The 15,224-nt window shown below is 48.6% G+C and overlaps 2 protein-coding genes across 5 annotated transcripts in view; one reads left to right on the top strand and one right to left on the bottom strand.

Moving 5' to 3' along the window:
• The first annotated feature begins 863 nt into the window (after positions 1-863).
• On the top strand, positions 864-2,883 carry LOC112234084 (neurotrophin-4). The gene has a single exon (XM_024402071.2). The coding sequence runs from the start codon at positions 891-893 to the stop codon at positions 1,668-1,670; it is 780 nt and encodes a 259-aa protein (XP_024257839.1). The 5' UTR covers positions 864-890; the 3' UTR covers positions 1,671-2,883.
• Positions 2,884-5,052: 2,169 nt separating this feature from the next.
• The window catches only part of ppfia3 (PTPRF interacting protein alpha 3), a 49,786-nt gene continuing 39,614 nt past the window's right edge, over positions 5,053-15,224 (bottom strand). For 2 of the 4 annotated variants that reach the window (XM_042315511.1, XM_042315512.1), the window contains 8 exons: positions 14,663-14,689; positions 14,314-14,489; positions 13,731-13,828; positions 13,289-13,464; positions 7,545-7,613; positions 7,187-7,349; positions 6,010-6,073; positions 5,053-5,706 (listed from right to left, as the gene is read on the bottom strand). In XM_042315511.1, coding sequence (XP_042171445.1) covers positions 6,021-6,073; positions 7,187-7,349; positions 7,545-7,613; positions 13,289-13,464; positions 13,731-13,828; positions 14,314-14,489; positions 14,663-14,689 — 762 coding nt within the window. In that variant the 3' untranslated portion in view covers positions 5,053-5,706; positions 6,010-6,020. Of the gene's footprint in view, positions 5,707-6,009; positions 6,074-7,186; positions 7,350-7,544; positions 7,614-13,288; positions 13,495-13,730; positions 13,829-14,313; positions 14,490-14,662; positions 14,973-15,224 lie in introns of those variants that run through there. The other 2 variants (XM_042315513.1, XM_042315514.1) reach the window with 2 other exon arrangements.

The following is a 15,224-nucleotide window of genomic DNA, read 5'->3' on the forward strand; positions in this document are numbered from 1 at the left end:
CTCCTCTTTCTCTCTCTCCCCATACCCGTCTCTCCATCCTCAGTTGATACGTGTTGGGAGTGATGCACTGGCTTCCCCTGGTTGCCATGGTGATCGCCTCGGCCCTGCCCTTCCCTCACAGCCCTGTGACCAGTACTGTTGCTGCGATGACGGAGCCCAGCAGTAGCCTGGACAACCACACAGAGGACATCGATGACTCTTCCAGTCGCTCCCCCGGATCTTACTCCACACGTCCAGCTCCTCAGGCCTCTGTGGACTACAACTCCCACAGTAATGCCTCACTCAAGGACTACAATGTGACTGCTGATTCTGGAAGAGCAGACAGTACAAAACGCCTCAGCGTGACGGGTGTCAAGAAAGACTACAATAACCCCTCCATAATTAAAGAGGAGGTGAAAACTTTGAAAGGGAAGCGAAAACAACAAAGTTATCTGTCAAAAAGCAATTTTCCTACAGAAAACACGAACAGCGTTGGTTTAAATAAATATTCTAACACTGATGGAGGAAAACTCAGGAGCACCAATGGCAGCAGTCATCAGGACTACCCCTCCCAGGAGAACTATGTACTAGGGGACTATAAACCAGACAGCAGCAGAGCTGGTGATGACAGCAGCTTTAGAGACATGGCTCAGAAGGAAAACCATCATCACTCTCTAGACCCCAGGACCGATGAACAGGATCTCAGACCTCCCAACATGTATGTGGTGGAAATTTACAAACCTTCCACTAATGCTGGACACCACAGTAAAACTGGGCCAGATCCCTCCAGTCAGAGGACCCCGCAGAGAGCAGAGGCTAGGACAGAGAGCAGTGATAACAGGGGAGAGGAGGGGAGGGAGGGTGGGCCTGGGGGAAGGGCTGGGAAAGGTCCGGATCTGTCAGAGGAAGGAATGGAAGTAAGACTAGGGTTAGGGCTGGGTCAGGGGCTGGGAGGTGTAAAGGAGAAGCAAGAGCTGCTGTTTTTAGATGCACACCCGCGGGTCCTTTTCTCTTCCTCTCCTCCAGAGCACCCACCCCTCCTCCTCATGCTGGAGTCAGGCATGTTGCCCATAGAAGGAGAGGACAAGGAGGAGGAGGAGGAGGAAGTGTCGGACGCAGACGGACACATGGAGGGTCATGGGGACAGAGAGATGGACAGGAGTGTGCCGCTGAGCTGGGTGGACACTCTCAGGGGGGCCAGGGAGCCCCCTCTCCCCGCCCCCAGGCACAAGCGCTCGCACTTGTCCCACACCAGGCGGGGTGAGATGCCGGTGTGCGAGTCGGAGAGTGTGTGGGTAACGGACAAGACGACGGTCATCGACGATAGGGGTAAAACAGTCAACATCGTGCCAGAGATCAAGACAGTCAAGGGGGCGTTTAAGCAGTACTTCTATGAGACTCGCTGCCTCCAGGAGGGGCAGCAGAGGGGCGGTGGGCCGCAGCGGGAGGCAGGGGGGGCAGGGGCCTCGGCAGCAGGAACAGGGACAGGACCCGTAGGTGTGTCCGGGGCCAGCTGCCGGGGCGTGGACATCAGACAGTGGGTGAGTCAGTGTAAGGCCAAGGACACATATGTCCGAGCCCTCACTGTTGACAACAACGGTCTGCAGGGCTGGAGGTGGGTCCGCATCAACTCGTCCTGCGTGTGTGTCCTACTGTCCAGAGTAACCAGGAAAAACAGAGGAAGGGAGTGAGGGCAGGAGATGGAGGAAAGGTAGAGAGGATCATGTGGAAGAAATGTTAACACAGATAATGCTTGGGACATTGGATGTAATGTCAGTGAGACAGTAGGTGTTACTTTATAGGCCAGGGTGCCTCTTCCCCAGAGCAACTTACATTGGTGCATTCTTCTTATGATAGCTGCACTCTTACAAAAAAGGGTTCCAAAAGGGTTCTTCGGCTGTCCTCATAGGAGAACACTTTTTAGTTCTAGGTAGAACCCTTTTTGAGGTTCTATGTAGAACCCTCTGTGGAAAGGGTTCTACCTGGAACCAAAATGGGTTCTTCAAAGGGTTCTCCAATGGGGACAGCCAAAGAACCCTTAGGTTCTAGATAGCACTTTCTTTAACGAGTATAGGCGAGACAACCCCTCCACCCATCACGGGCTCAGTGAGAGTGACTACACAAAAACAATAAAACCTCAACAATACAACTTAGGGAAAACTATCATATCAAAATAGTGATTTTAGAAAAGTACTGTTTGTTTCATAATTGTCTTCATGTCATACATGTTATTGCTGAGTAATACTGTATGTAACCATGAGTTTTAAATTAATATATTTCTTTATATATGTGTACAATATGTGAACAGTATGCTTTTATGTATGAAAGTATGTATATTTATAGAGAAAGGTATGTGGAATGATAGGTTTGTTGTTGTTACATGATTCCAGCCTCTGGCGTCTGGCCTCTGCTCTGAATGGGAGAGGAAGGGACTGGCAGCACCTAGTGATTTAGCCTGATACTGCTCAACATTCCATACTGAGCACTGACCATCCCCAGTCCTCCTTTGTGAAGTCTCACAGAGAACACTATCACTGAGTGCTTTAATAGTAAGATAGAGAGGAGAATTGAGCCATGTATTATGATTATGATGCCCATATTGTTGTCATGAGAACAACAGTCCATTTACAGTGTAGCCAGTCATATGTGATCAGAACATTTGAGTGACCAATAGAAACCATGCAGCAGTGTGACAACCACAGAAGCATTTTATCTCTATCTCTCCCTGTAGTTAGATCATTAGATGATTGAAGAATTCCATTCGCCTCAGTTTGAACTCTGAACTCTATAGTATATGCAGTACAACATATTTATACATCTGGATTTTTGTAATACATGTATGTATATTGTAAAGGCCTGTTTCTTATTCCATAAGTAAAAGATAAACTATTATAACTTATTTTATCATGATTTTTATGCATAATGGTCTTTCCCGGCAAGTGTCAATGGTGTGATTTATCGGTGTGGGTTGTCTCTTTTTCTGTCATATACACATACAGTATATACATGCTGAACATTCTTCTCACAAATACACAAACCACTGCCTCTCCTCCCCTTACACACTCTCCTGTTGTCTACATTCGTGCCAACCCCAGGTACACAAAGTGAGAACACACACATTGGGATGTGTTGTACCACGAGTCCATTTATTTATTTTGTCTTTTTATCACCATCATCTTCATTACTGTTTATTTTGCAGGTGTTATTTTTGATTTGTATTATCATCTTTGTCATTCATTTTTTTTCTTCCAACATAACACAATTTGTTTTCAAAATGTACACATACAGTAGCATATTTTAATGACCATTTTTAATGTTTCATATTTACTTTTCAAATTAGGTCAAATTAAATTAGTAAGAATTAAGTATTAAATGAACATGTACATACAATTATTCAATACATACATACATAACGAAAATAAATATAGTTATCATAAAAACATAAAAATAAAAATACACACATTTTACAAATTGTTCCCCAGGCTTTCATCCTCATAGGTTAGATTTCTACAGATATATGTGTATCATCTTCACCCCCCAAAGTTGACTTCATTGTCATCTTGGTTGTTTGACATGCATCGTAACACAGAAGCTAAAGGTTTTTCTTGACTTCCAACAGTCTCTTCTCTCTTCCTGGATCTGCTTATCATCCTTCCTCTCTTGGTTTCTGTTATGGCTTGCGTGCAGTAAATGAATCGTCTCCATCCTCTTTTCTTCTGGTCACTTTGACTGTTTTATCTCACCTTCGTCACACCTCCATCTTTCCCCTCGTCTTCCAGGGGCACCCAATGAACCTGAGCTGATGATGAGAGTTGTAAAGTCCACCACATCTAGAAAGCCATTACCCTGGGCTTTGTACTAGACCTGCAGAATGTAACCTGGCTTCAACAACATGTCCCCCCACTCTAATTTAGCTGGCTTTAGTGGGTACCTACAAATGACTTAGTGACATCACAGCTGTATGGCCCCCAAATCCCATCTTATCCCCGCTGCTGTGGCCCCCAAATCCCATCTTATCCCCGCTGCTGTGGCCCCCAAATCCCATCTTATCTCTGCTGCTGTGGCCCCCAAATCCCATCTTATCCCCGCTGCTGTGGCCCCCAAATCCCATTTTATCCTCGCTGCTGTGGCCCCCATCCCATCGTATCCTCGCTGCTGTGGACCCCCATCCCCTCAACCCCGCTGCTGTGGCCCACCCATCCCATCATATCCTCGCTGCTGTGGCCCCCATCCCATCGTATCCTCGCTGCTGTGGCCCCCATCCCATCGTATCCCTGCTGCTGTGGCCCCCATCCCATCGTATCCCCGCTGCTGTGGCCCCCCATCCCATCGTATCCCCGCTGCTGTGGCCCCCCATCCCATCGTATCCACGCTGCTGTGGCCCCCATCCCATCGTATCCTCGCTGCTGTGGCCCCCCATCCCATCGTATCCCTGCTGCTGTGGCCCCTCCATCCCATCGTATCCTCGCTGCTGTGGCCCCCCATCCCATCGTATCCCCGCTGCTGTGGCCCCCCATCCCATCGTATCCCCGCTGCTGTGGCCCCCAAATCCCATCTTATCCTTGCTGCTGTGGCACCCCATCCCATCGTATCCCCGCTGCTGTGGCCCCCCATCCCATCGTATCCTCGCTGCTGTGGACCCCCATCCCATCGTATCCCCGCTGCTGTGGCCCCCATCCCATCGTATCCTCGCTGCTGTGGCACCTCAACCCATCGTATCCCCACTGCTGTGGCCCCCATCCCATCATATCCCCGCTGCTGTGGCCCCCCATCCCATCGTATCCCCGCTGCTGTGGCCCCCAAATCCCATCTTATCCCTGCTGCTGTGGCCCCCATCCCATCGTATCCCCGCTGCTGTGGCCCCCATCCCATCGTATCCTCGCTGCTGTGGACCCCCATCCCATCGTATCCTCGCTGCTGTGGCCCACCCATTCCATCGCATCCTCGCTGCTGTGGCCCCCCATCCCAGCGTATCCCGGCTGCTGTGGCCCCCCATCCCATCATATCCCCGCTGCTGTGCCCCCATCCCATCGTATCCTCACTGCTGTGGCCCCCCATCCCATCGTATCCCCGCTGCTGTGGCCCCCATCCCATCGTATCCTTGCTGCTGTGGCCCCCCACCCTATCGTATCGTAACTGCTGTGGCCCGGCCTTTGATCTTCACAATAGATTCCATTCAAAAGAGATTACACTAGAGCCTCTCAGCTTTCAAGGTGCCAATGGATAAACCATGAGTAGAGGAGCGGCTTGCTGCCGCTCTGATGTGGCTGGAGCCAAGATGGCGGCCTGAATGGGGACATGGTTTTACTGCAGCACTCTAACCAACTTAGGAGAACCCCTGACAGCACCATAGAAGCTAACAGATAGAGAGCCACAATGGGTGACATTGGATATCAGTCACCTCCTCCTCAGCACACAACTCCACATCGCACAATCACATATTGAGACAAAACAAAGAGAGATAAAACAGTCGTCCTGCCTCATCCTACCCCTCTATCCATGTACGTACAGTATATATCCTGTCAATATTTCATACATTCTTCATGTTCTTTTCCCTTTGTTGTTTCTCCATCTCAGTCATTTCTTCTTTATCTCTGTTATTGCAGAATGGTCAGACCAATAGATTTATATTTAATAAATGTATATATGCATTGCTTCTCTGCTGCTTTCCCCTCCTGTGAATGAATGAGAGGAGGGCAGTCCAGTCGTGATCCAGTCACCATGGCCCTGAGGAAAAACACAGGATTACTCTCACGCACACAACTGTCCTCCTGACTTCACTCAAACCAAATCCCCATCAAAAAATGAACCAAGCCCACCGCTAAAGACCTCACCCACAAACAATGATATAACCAAAGCTCACAACACAGCACCACAACAAACAATGTAGCTTGAAAACAAGTCAAACCACTTCAATATGCACACATGCAAGCTATCTGGCATGCCTGAAGGTTTTATTGCAAATAAAACCATGAGAAAACTCTAACTAGCTACTACATGTGTTTAATGTGTTGGTTGAGGGCTTCTCACCTCCGTGTCCTTCAGCAAGAGTATGTCCTGACTGAGGCTACCTCACCGCGAGGCCCAGAGTTCACTAAGCGAGAAGGAGAGAGAAACATCAAAATAACAACTAAATAGCATTGAACTTTTCCATGATGTACTGTTATAAAGTTGTGGGAGGGGGAATTTGTTGTTGCCTTGCCCTCTGAACCTGCTGTGTCCTGTAGGAGCGAGCCACTGGAGGTTTTGCATATGAATATCCAAGCTAATGCCATCAGTGTTGGAACAAGCCCAATAATGGACTGAAGGAGCCTAATGTTACTCCTTATAGTCCTAGGACCTTACATGTTCTGTTTATAGGCAAAATACTTCATCTAAACGTGATTCGACTCTCATTTGTGATAAGATTTTAGAAACACAACGCCCTCTACTTTCATGTCACATCAAAATAATTTCACAAAGGCAAAATATACACTTACTGTAGACTATTTTAACTGGTATTAAAACAGTTGAGCCGACAGTATCTTTCAGTGACAACACGTTTGTGGCGTCCGTCTTCCTTTTACACACAGTTGTTCTGAGACGCCGAATGCTAATTAGCACAGGTAGTCTACTCAGTCTTCTCTGACAAGCGCTGTAACATTGGAAATATGGCCGTGTGGGAACCCTATAAATGTGTGTAGTAATTTAACCGTTTGTTTTTAGAAAATGATTTCTCGCTGATATGAAAGACAAGTTCCTTATGTTTCCAAAACTGTACCGCAAGCGATGCGTGTTAACGTTTAGAACAAGCGTCAGGGCTTTTAACAAAACTTCCCCAGACAGAAAATACTATCATCGATCGCAAAAACTATCATCAATCGTTAGTAAGCTTCTATGAATGGGGTACATCTGAACATACTCGAATGTGACACTGGTCTTACACTTCTTCTCTAACGTAACATGCAACCCGCTTCAAGACAAAGACAAAGCATTCAAGCTTCAAGACAAAGTCAGTTGTTTTTCTCGATTAATAAATCAGTATGACTAGCCCATAGTAAATATGTGTTATCTAGGGTTTTAAGGGGTCATAAATTGTCCAAAGTGTGACCTTCTGAGTGATAATAGAAGAATAGCCCTCGAGGTGTAAGAAGCGGAACAAATAGGAATCTGAGAGCGTGGCCAAAGGGAAGGGTCAGAGGTTAGGGGGAGAGGTCATCCTTCTCACCGTCACTCTGAACCTTTCTCAGGGTCACGGAGGGTGTGGAGATGGCGGAGGCACGGAAGTTAGCAGGCAGGTTCTCCGATGAGTCCGAGGTCACCCCCCTAAGGTCCTTCTCCCTGAACATCTTCCTCCAGGAAGGGGAGCGGGTGAACGTCTTAGTCCCATCCTAATGGAGGGGGTGTAGAGAGAAGGGGGGAAATGGGGAGAGAAAAGAGGGGGGAGGGGAGAGAGAGAAATAAAGAAAAAAAGGTTATGTCTGTCAACATTGTCAAACTGTCAAGTTAGAAAGAATGACTCGTATGAGGTGGAAAATGCAGTCTTCACATAGTCTCTGAACTAAGCCTACTGTGTTCTTTAATACCTCATCTGGTCTTCTCTCTGTTCCCATAGAGATGAGGGAGTTGTATTCCTTCTCTAGGAGTTGTCTGGCCTAGAGGAGAGATGTGAGAGGAGGGAGTACAGATTAGAATCAGGCTAGTCACTTCATTTGATATACACTACTATCAGTTTCACCTGCATGCCTGATATACAACTGTCATCCACCAGCCAGCTGTTAGCCTGGGGACGTTGTTACTGAGATACAACTGTCATCCACCAGCCAGCTGTTAGCCTGGGGACGCTGTTACTGAGATACAGCTGTCATCCACCAGCCAGTAGTTAGCCTGGGGACGCTGTTACTGAGATACAACTGTCATCTACCAGCCACTGAGGACGCTGTTACTGAGATACAACTGTCATCTACCAGCTACTGGGGAAGATGTTAATGGGATACAACTGTTATCTACCAGCTACTGGGGAAGATGTTAATGAGATACAACTGTCATCTACCAGCCAGCAGTTAACCTGGGGGCGCTGTTACTGAGATACAGCTGTCATCTACCAGCCACTGAGGTCAATGTTACTGGGATACAACTGTCATCTACCAGCCACTGGGGACGCTGTTACTGAGATACAACTGTCATCTACCAGCCACTGAGGATGATGTTCCTGGGATACAATTGTCATCAACCAGCCACTGAGGACGATGTTACTGAGATACAACTGTCATCTACCAGCCACTGAGGACGCTGTTACTGAGATACAACTGTCATCTACCAGCCACTGAGGATGATGTTCCTGGGATACAATTGTCATCAACCAGCCACTGAGGACGATGTTACTGAGATACAACTGTCATCTACCAGCCACTGAGGACGCTGTTACTGAGATACAACTGTCATCTACCAGCCACTGAGGACGATGTTCCTTGGATACAATTGTCATCAACCAGCCACTGAGGACGCTGTTACTGAGATACAACTGTCATCTACCAGCCACTGAGGACGCTGTTACTGAGATACAACTGTCATCTACCAGCTACTGGGGAAGATGTTACTGGGATACAACTGTTATCTACCAGCTACTGGGAAGATGTTACTGAGATACAACTGTCATCTACCAGCCAGCAGTTAACCTGGGGACGCTGTTACTGAGATACAACTGTCATCTAACAGCCACTGAGGACGCTGTTACTGAGATACAGCTGTCATCTACCAGCCACTGAGCACGATGTTACTGGGATACAACTGTCATCTACCAGCCACTGAGGACGATGTTACTGGGATACAACTGTCATCTACCAGCCACTGGGGACGCTGTTACTGAGATACAACTGTCATCTACCAGCCACTGAGGACGATGTTCCTGGGATACAATTGTCATCAACCAGCCACTGAGGACGATGTTACTGAGATACAACTGTCATCTACCAGCCACTGGGGACGCTGTTACTGAGATACAACTGTCATCTACCAGCCATTGGGGACGCTGTTACTGAGATACAACTGTCATCTACCAGCCACTGGGGACGATGTTACTGAGATACAACTGTCATCTACCAGCCACTGGGGACGCTGTTACTGAGATACAACTGTCATCTACCAGCCACTGGGGACGATGCTACTGAGATACAACTGTCATCCACCAGCCAGCAGTTAGCCTGGGGACGCTGTTACAGAGATACAACTGTCATCCACAAGCCAGCAGTTAGCCTAGGGACGCTGTTACTGAGATACTGCTGTCATCCACCAGCTAGCAGTTAGCCTGGGGACGATGTTACTGAGATACAACTGTCATCCACCCGCCAGCAGTTAGCCTGGGGACGCTGTTACTGAGATACAACTGTCATCCACCATCCACTGGGGACGCTGTTACTGAGATACAGCTGTCATCCACCATCCACTGGGGAAGCTGTTACTGAGATACAGCTGTCATCCACCAGCCACTGGGGACGCTGTTACTGAGATACAGCTGTCATCCACCAGCCAGCAGTTAGCATGGCGACGATGTTACTGAGATACAGCTGTCATCCACCAGCCAGCAGTTAGCATGGGGACACTGTTACTGAGATACAGCTGTCATCCACCATTCAGCAGTTAGCCTGGGGACACTGTTACTGGGATACAGCTGTCATCTACCAGCCAGCAGTTAGCCTGGGGACGCTGTTACTGAGAAACAACTGTCATCCACCCGCCAGCAGTTAGCCTGGGGACGCTGTTACTGAGAAACAACTGTCATCCACCCGCCAGCAGTTAGCCTGGGGACGCTGTTACTGAGATACAACTGTCATCTACCAGCCACTGGGGACGATGCTACTGAGATACAACTGTCATCCACAAGCCAGCAGTTAGCCTGGGGACGCTGTTACTGAGAAACAACTGTCATCCACCCGCCAGCAGTTAGCCTGGGGACGCTGTTACTGAGATACAACTGTCATCCACCATCCACTGGGGACGCTGTTACTGAGATACAGCTGTCATCCACCATCCACTGGGGAAGCTGTTACTGAGATACAGCTGTCATCCACCAGCCACTGGGGACGCTGTTACTGAGATACAGCTGTCATCCACCAGCCAGCAGTTAGCATGGCGACGATGTTACTGAGATACAGCTGTCATCCACCAGCCAGCAGTTAGCATGGGGACACTGTTACTGAGATACAGCTGTCATCCACCATTCAGCAGTTAGCCTGGGGACACTGTTACTGAGATACAGCTGTCATCCACCAGCCAGCAGTTAGCCTGGGGATGCTGTTACTGATATAGAACTGTCATCCACCAGCAAGCAGTTAGCATGGGGACGATGTAACCGAGATACAGCTGTCATCCACCAGCCACTGGGGACGTTGTTACTGAGATACAGCTGTCATCCACCAGCCAGCAGTTAACATGGGGTTACTGAGATACAGCTGCCATCCACCAGCCACTGGGGACGCTGTTACTGAGATACAACTGTCATCCACCAGCCAGCAGTTAGCATGGGGACACTGTTACTGAGATACAGCTGTCATCTACCATTCAGCAGTTAGCCTGGGGACACTGTTACTGAGATACAGCTGTCATCCACCATTCAGCAGTTAGCCTGGGGACACTGTTACTGAGATACAGCTGTCATCCACCATTCAGCAGTTAGCCTGGGGACACTGTTACTGAGATACAGCTGTCATCCACCAGCCAGCAGTTAGCATGGGGACGCTGTTACTGAGATACAACTGTCATCCACCAGCCAGCAGTTAGCCTGGGGACACTGTTACTAAGATACAACTGTCATCCACCATCCAGCAGTTAGCCTGGGGACGCTGTTACTGAGATACAACTGTCATCAAACCAGCTACTGGGGACGATGTTACTGAGATACAGCTGTCATCCACCAGCCAGCAGTTAGCCTGGGGACGCTGTTACTGAGATACAACTGTCATCCCTCAGCCACTGGGGAAGATGTTACTGAGATACAGCTGTCATCAACAGCCAGCAGTTAGCCTGGGTACGCTGTTACTGAGATACAACTATCATCCACCAGCCAGCAGTTTGCCTAGGGACATTGTTACTGGGATACAGCTGTCATCTACCAGCCAGCAGTTAGCCTGGGGACGCTGTTACTGAGATACAACTGTCATCTACCAGCCAGTAGTTAGCATGGGGACGATGTTACTGAGATACAGCTGTCATCCACCAGCCAGCAGTTAGCCTGGGGACACTGTTACTGAGATACAACTGTCATCCACCAGCAAGCAGTTAGCCTGGGGACACTGTTACTGAGATACAACTGTTATCCACCAGCCAGTAGTTAGCCTGGGGACACTGTTACTAAGATACAACTGTCATCCACCAGCCAGTAGTTTGCCTGGGGACACTGTTACTGAGATACAGCTGTCATCCACGAGACAGCAGTTAGCCTGGGGACACTGTTACTGAGATACAGCTGTCATCTACCAGCCACTGGGGACGATGTTACTGAGATACAGCTGTCATCCACCAGCCAGTAGTTAGCTGGGGACGCTGTTACTGAGATACAGCTGTCTTCCACCAGCCAGCAGTTAGCCTGGGGACGCTGTTACTGAGATACAACTGTCATCTACCAGCCACTGGGGACGATGCTACTGAGATACAACTGTCATCCACAAGCCAGCAGTTAGCCTGGGGACGCTGTTACTGAGAAACAACTGTCATCCACCCGCCAGCAGTTAGCCTTGGGACGCTGTTACTGAGATACAACTGTCATCCACCAGCCACTGGGGACGTTGTTACTGAGATACAGCTGTCATCCACCAGCCAGCAGTTTGCCTGGGGACGCTGTTACTGAGATACAGCTGTCATCCACTAGCCAGCAGTTAACCTGAGGACGCGGTTACTGAGATACAACTGTCATCCACCAGCCAGCAGTTAGCCTGGGGACACTGTTACTGAGATACAGCTGTCATCCACCAGCCACTGGGGACGCTGTTACTGAGATACAGCTGTCATCCACCAGCCAGCAGTTAGCATGGCGACGATGTTACTGAGATACAGCTGTCATCCACCAGCCAGCAGTTAGCATGGGGACACTGTTACTGAGATACAGCTGTCATCCACCATTCAGCAGTTAGCCTGGGGACACTGTTACTGAGATACAGCTGTCATCCACCAGCCAGCAGTTAGCCTGGGGATGCTGTTACTGATATAGAACTGTCATCCACCAGCCAGCAGTTAGCATGGGGATGATGTAACTGAGATACAGCTGTCATCCACCAGCCACTGGGGACGTTGTTACTGAGATACAGCTGTCATCCACCAGCCAGCAGTTAACATGGGGACACTGTTACTGAGATACAGCTGCCATCCACCAGCCAGCAGTTAGCATGGGGACGCTGTTACTGAGATACAGATGTCATCTACCATTCAGCAGTTAGCCTGGGGACACTGTTACTGAGATACAGCTGTCATCCACCAGCCAGCAGTTAGCATGGGGACGCTGTTACTGAGATACAGCTGTCATCCACTAGTCAGCAGTTAGCCTGGGGACGCTGTTACTGAGATACAACTGTCATCCACCAGGCAGTAGTTCGCCTGGGGACACTGTTACTGAGATACAGCTGTCATCCACCAGGCATTAGTTAGCCTGGGGACACTGTTACTGAGATACAACTGTCATCCACCAGCCAGTAGTTAGACTGGGGACACTGTTACTGAGATACAGCTGTCATCCACCTGCCAGTAGTTAGCCTGGGGACACTGTTACTGAGATACAACTGTCATCCACCAGCCAGTAGTTAGCCTGGGGACACTGTTACTGAGATACAACTGTCATCCACCAGCCAGTAGTTTGCCTGGGGACGCTGTTACTGAGATACAGCTGTCATCCACCAGCCAGCAGTTCGCCTGGGGACGCTGTTACTGAGATACAGCTGTCATCCACCAGCCAGCAGTTCGCCTGGGGACACTGTTACTGAGATACAGGTGCAGTAAGATTCCAGTTCATGGGCGGGTTTCTCTGTCCAGGCGTTGCTGGCGCATGACATATATTACAATGCCTGGATAGGTATTTGAAGTGTGAAAAGCATTTCGCTGCACCTGCGATAACATCTGCAAATCTGTGTACGTGACCAATAAACTTTTGTCTTGATGTATCTGCTACCCACATCATATGTTATAGCAATCTGGTCCCGAAGACATAGTCGATGACGTGGCAGACAACCATCGGTTGTTGCATGCAACATCTGAGCAGGGGAAGGCATTTAATCACTTCTGATTAGTGGGTGGGGTGAGGCTTGTGCATGCCTGTGTGTTCTGATTGGTTAGATGGGTGTACCTGTGTGTTCTGATTGGGTATCTGCAGCAGCAGGGCCAAGTCTGTGTAGTCGAAGGTGTCATCCAGAGCCAGGAGGGCCCCATGGACCCCGCTCTCTGTCAGGTTGTCAGCGTACTCCTTCAGCCCGATGTTCTGCACCCAGCACATCACACGCTCGTTGGACCACACCATCACATCTATGCAGAGGGGTAGTGGGACGAAGACATCTGTCAGAAAATATCAGAACACCTGATTCTCACTCAAAGAAACCCACAGGGTGACTGGATCTTACACTGACAGGGCCAATGTGGGTGCAGACTTTTGCTCAAGCCAAGCAGTGAAACACCTTCTACTAACCATCAATCGAGGCTTTGATTGTTACTGAATGGAGGATTGGATGGATGGATGGATGAGATGCACTAAATTGGAACAAAGGATTTAATGTCAGAGAGGAGGAACACACCTTTGTTCTGGTGCTGGCTGTCTTCTCTCCTCCTCTCTAGCTCTTTGCGGTCGTAGTTCAAGCGCTTCAGACACATTATGCCATAATGCAAACTAACCCTGAGAAAGGTCAAGAGAGGTCAAAAGGTCAGGCGGTTAATAGAGGGCATGGCGACTGACTCTCACCTGTACTCAGAGAAAGTATTAGAGCACTCAGGTGTCTTTGACCCCGAGAAGGCCTGAAGACACACCTGCAGAGTGAGAGTGTCACAACAGCAGGAAATCTTTCAACATATCCTTTAACACCTGCATGTTTCCCATGCCACGAACACACACACTCACACACCAGAGAGAGAGCTAGAGTGTCAACAGAGGGAGAGAAAGAATGACGGAGAGAAAAGGAAAGGCAGTGAGTGAAGTGGGAGTGGGAAACAGTTGCAGAAGAAGAATTCATTGTTCATTTGCAGAAACTGGAATTTTGTCTATTTGCTTTTCACTACCCCCTCAAGGCAGAAAAACGCCTCCCCACCCAGGTGCCGAGGTTAACAACAGCAACAGAAAGAGAAAGAGCGAGAGACAGACAGACGAGAGCAGGCCATACGTACCTATGGAAGCTGTCCACCATTTTGAGCTGTCCCCTCAGCTCCTTCTTGGTCAGGTGGTCCAGCATGCGGGCGTCCACCAGGGACTCCATGAAGTAGGAGCGGTACTGGGGCAGACCCAGGCTGGGCAGCCAGTCATTACCCACCCACTCATGGTTCATATCCCCATAGGCCAGGATCTGAGATGCAGAAAAGGACTCCTTCACTAGTGTCTCATTTGTTTCAGTTGTAGTTCGATTATTACTTATAGTACTTTTCTGTATTAATCATTTGTTTTTCAATGAACACATACAATAGTGTAATTAGTGTGTTATATGTTGATGCCATTTAATACAGTGCTTCCATTCCTTACCTGATCCCAGCTAATCTCTTTCAGCTCCTTAGATGCAGAAGATGGACAGGAGAGAGAGAGACATGGGCAGAAAGAGCGAGAGAACAGAGGCAGAGCAGGATAGGGGGAGCAGGCAAGACAGATGGATGGAGGAAAAGCAGAGGGAGGAGGGGAGAAGAGAGTAAACAGGAAGGAGAAGACAAAGGGAGGAACAGTGTGTTAGTGAACGGGTCATTAGTGTGAAGCAGTTTAGTGAACGGTTCATTAGTGTGAAGCAGTTTACACTGAAACAGAAACTAGAGGGAGAGAAGAAGATGCTCAACACCAAGACCTAGTAGTCCCACAAACTCAGAAAGAGAGATAGAGAGAGAGAGAGAGAGAGAGAGAGGGAGGGAGAGAGAGAAAGAGTTTAACTCCTAACTGAGCAGTATAGGTTATAACTGTAGAGCAATATATATTTACAGTGCATTCGGAAAGTAGTCAGACCCCTTGACCTTTTCCACATTTTGTTATTTTACAGAGTTATTCTAAAATGTATTAAAATGTTTTTTTTTCCTCATCAATCTACACACAGTACCCCATA

The sequence above is a fragment of the Oncorhynchus tshawytscha genome, unplaced genomic scaffold (assembly GCF_018296145.1).
Source record: "Oncorhynchus tshawytscha isolate Ot180627B unplaced genomic scaffold, Otsh_v2.0 Un_contig_2225_pilon_pilon, whole genome shotgun sequence".
In the NCBI taxonomy this organism is placed as follows: Eukaryota; Metazoa; Chordata; class Actinopteri; order Salmoniformes; family Salmonidae; genus Oncorhynchus; species Oncorhynchus tshawytscha.

Excerpts from the sequence above, each read along its gene's own strand:
- LOC112234084 (XM_024402071.2), top strand. The coding sequence starts at position 891 with ATGGAAGTAAGACTAGGGTTAGGGCTGGGTCAGGGGCTGGGAGGTGTA.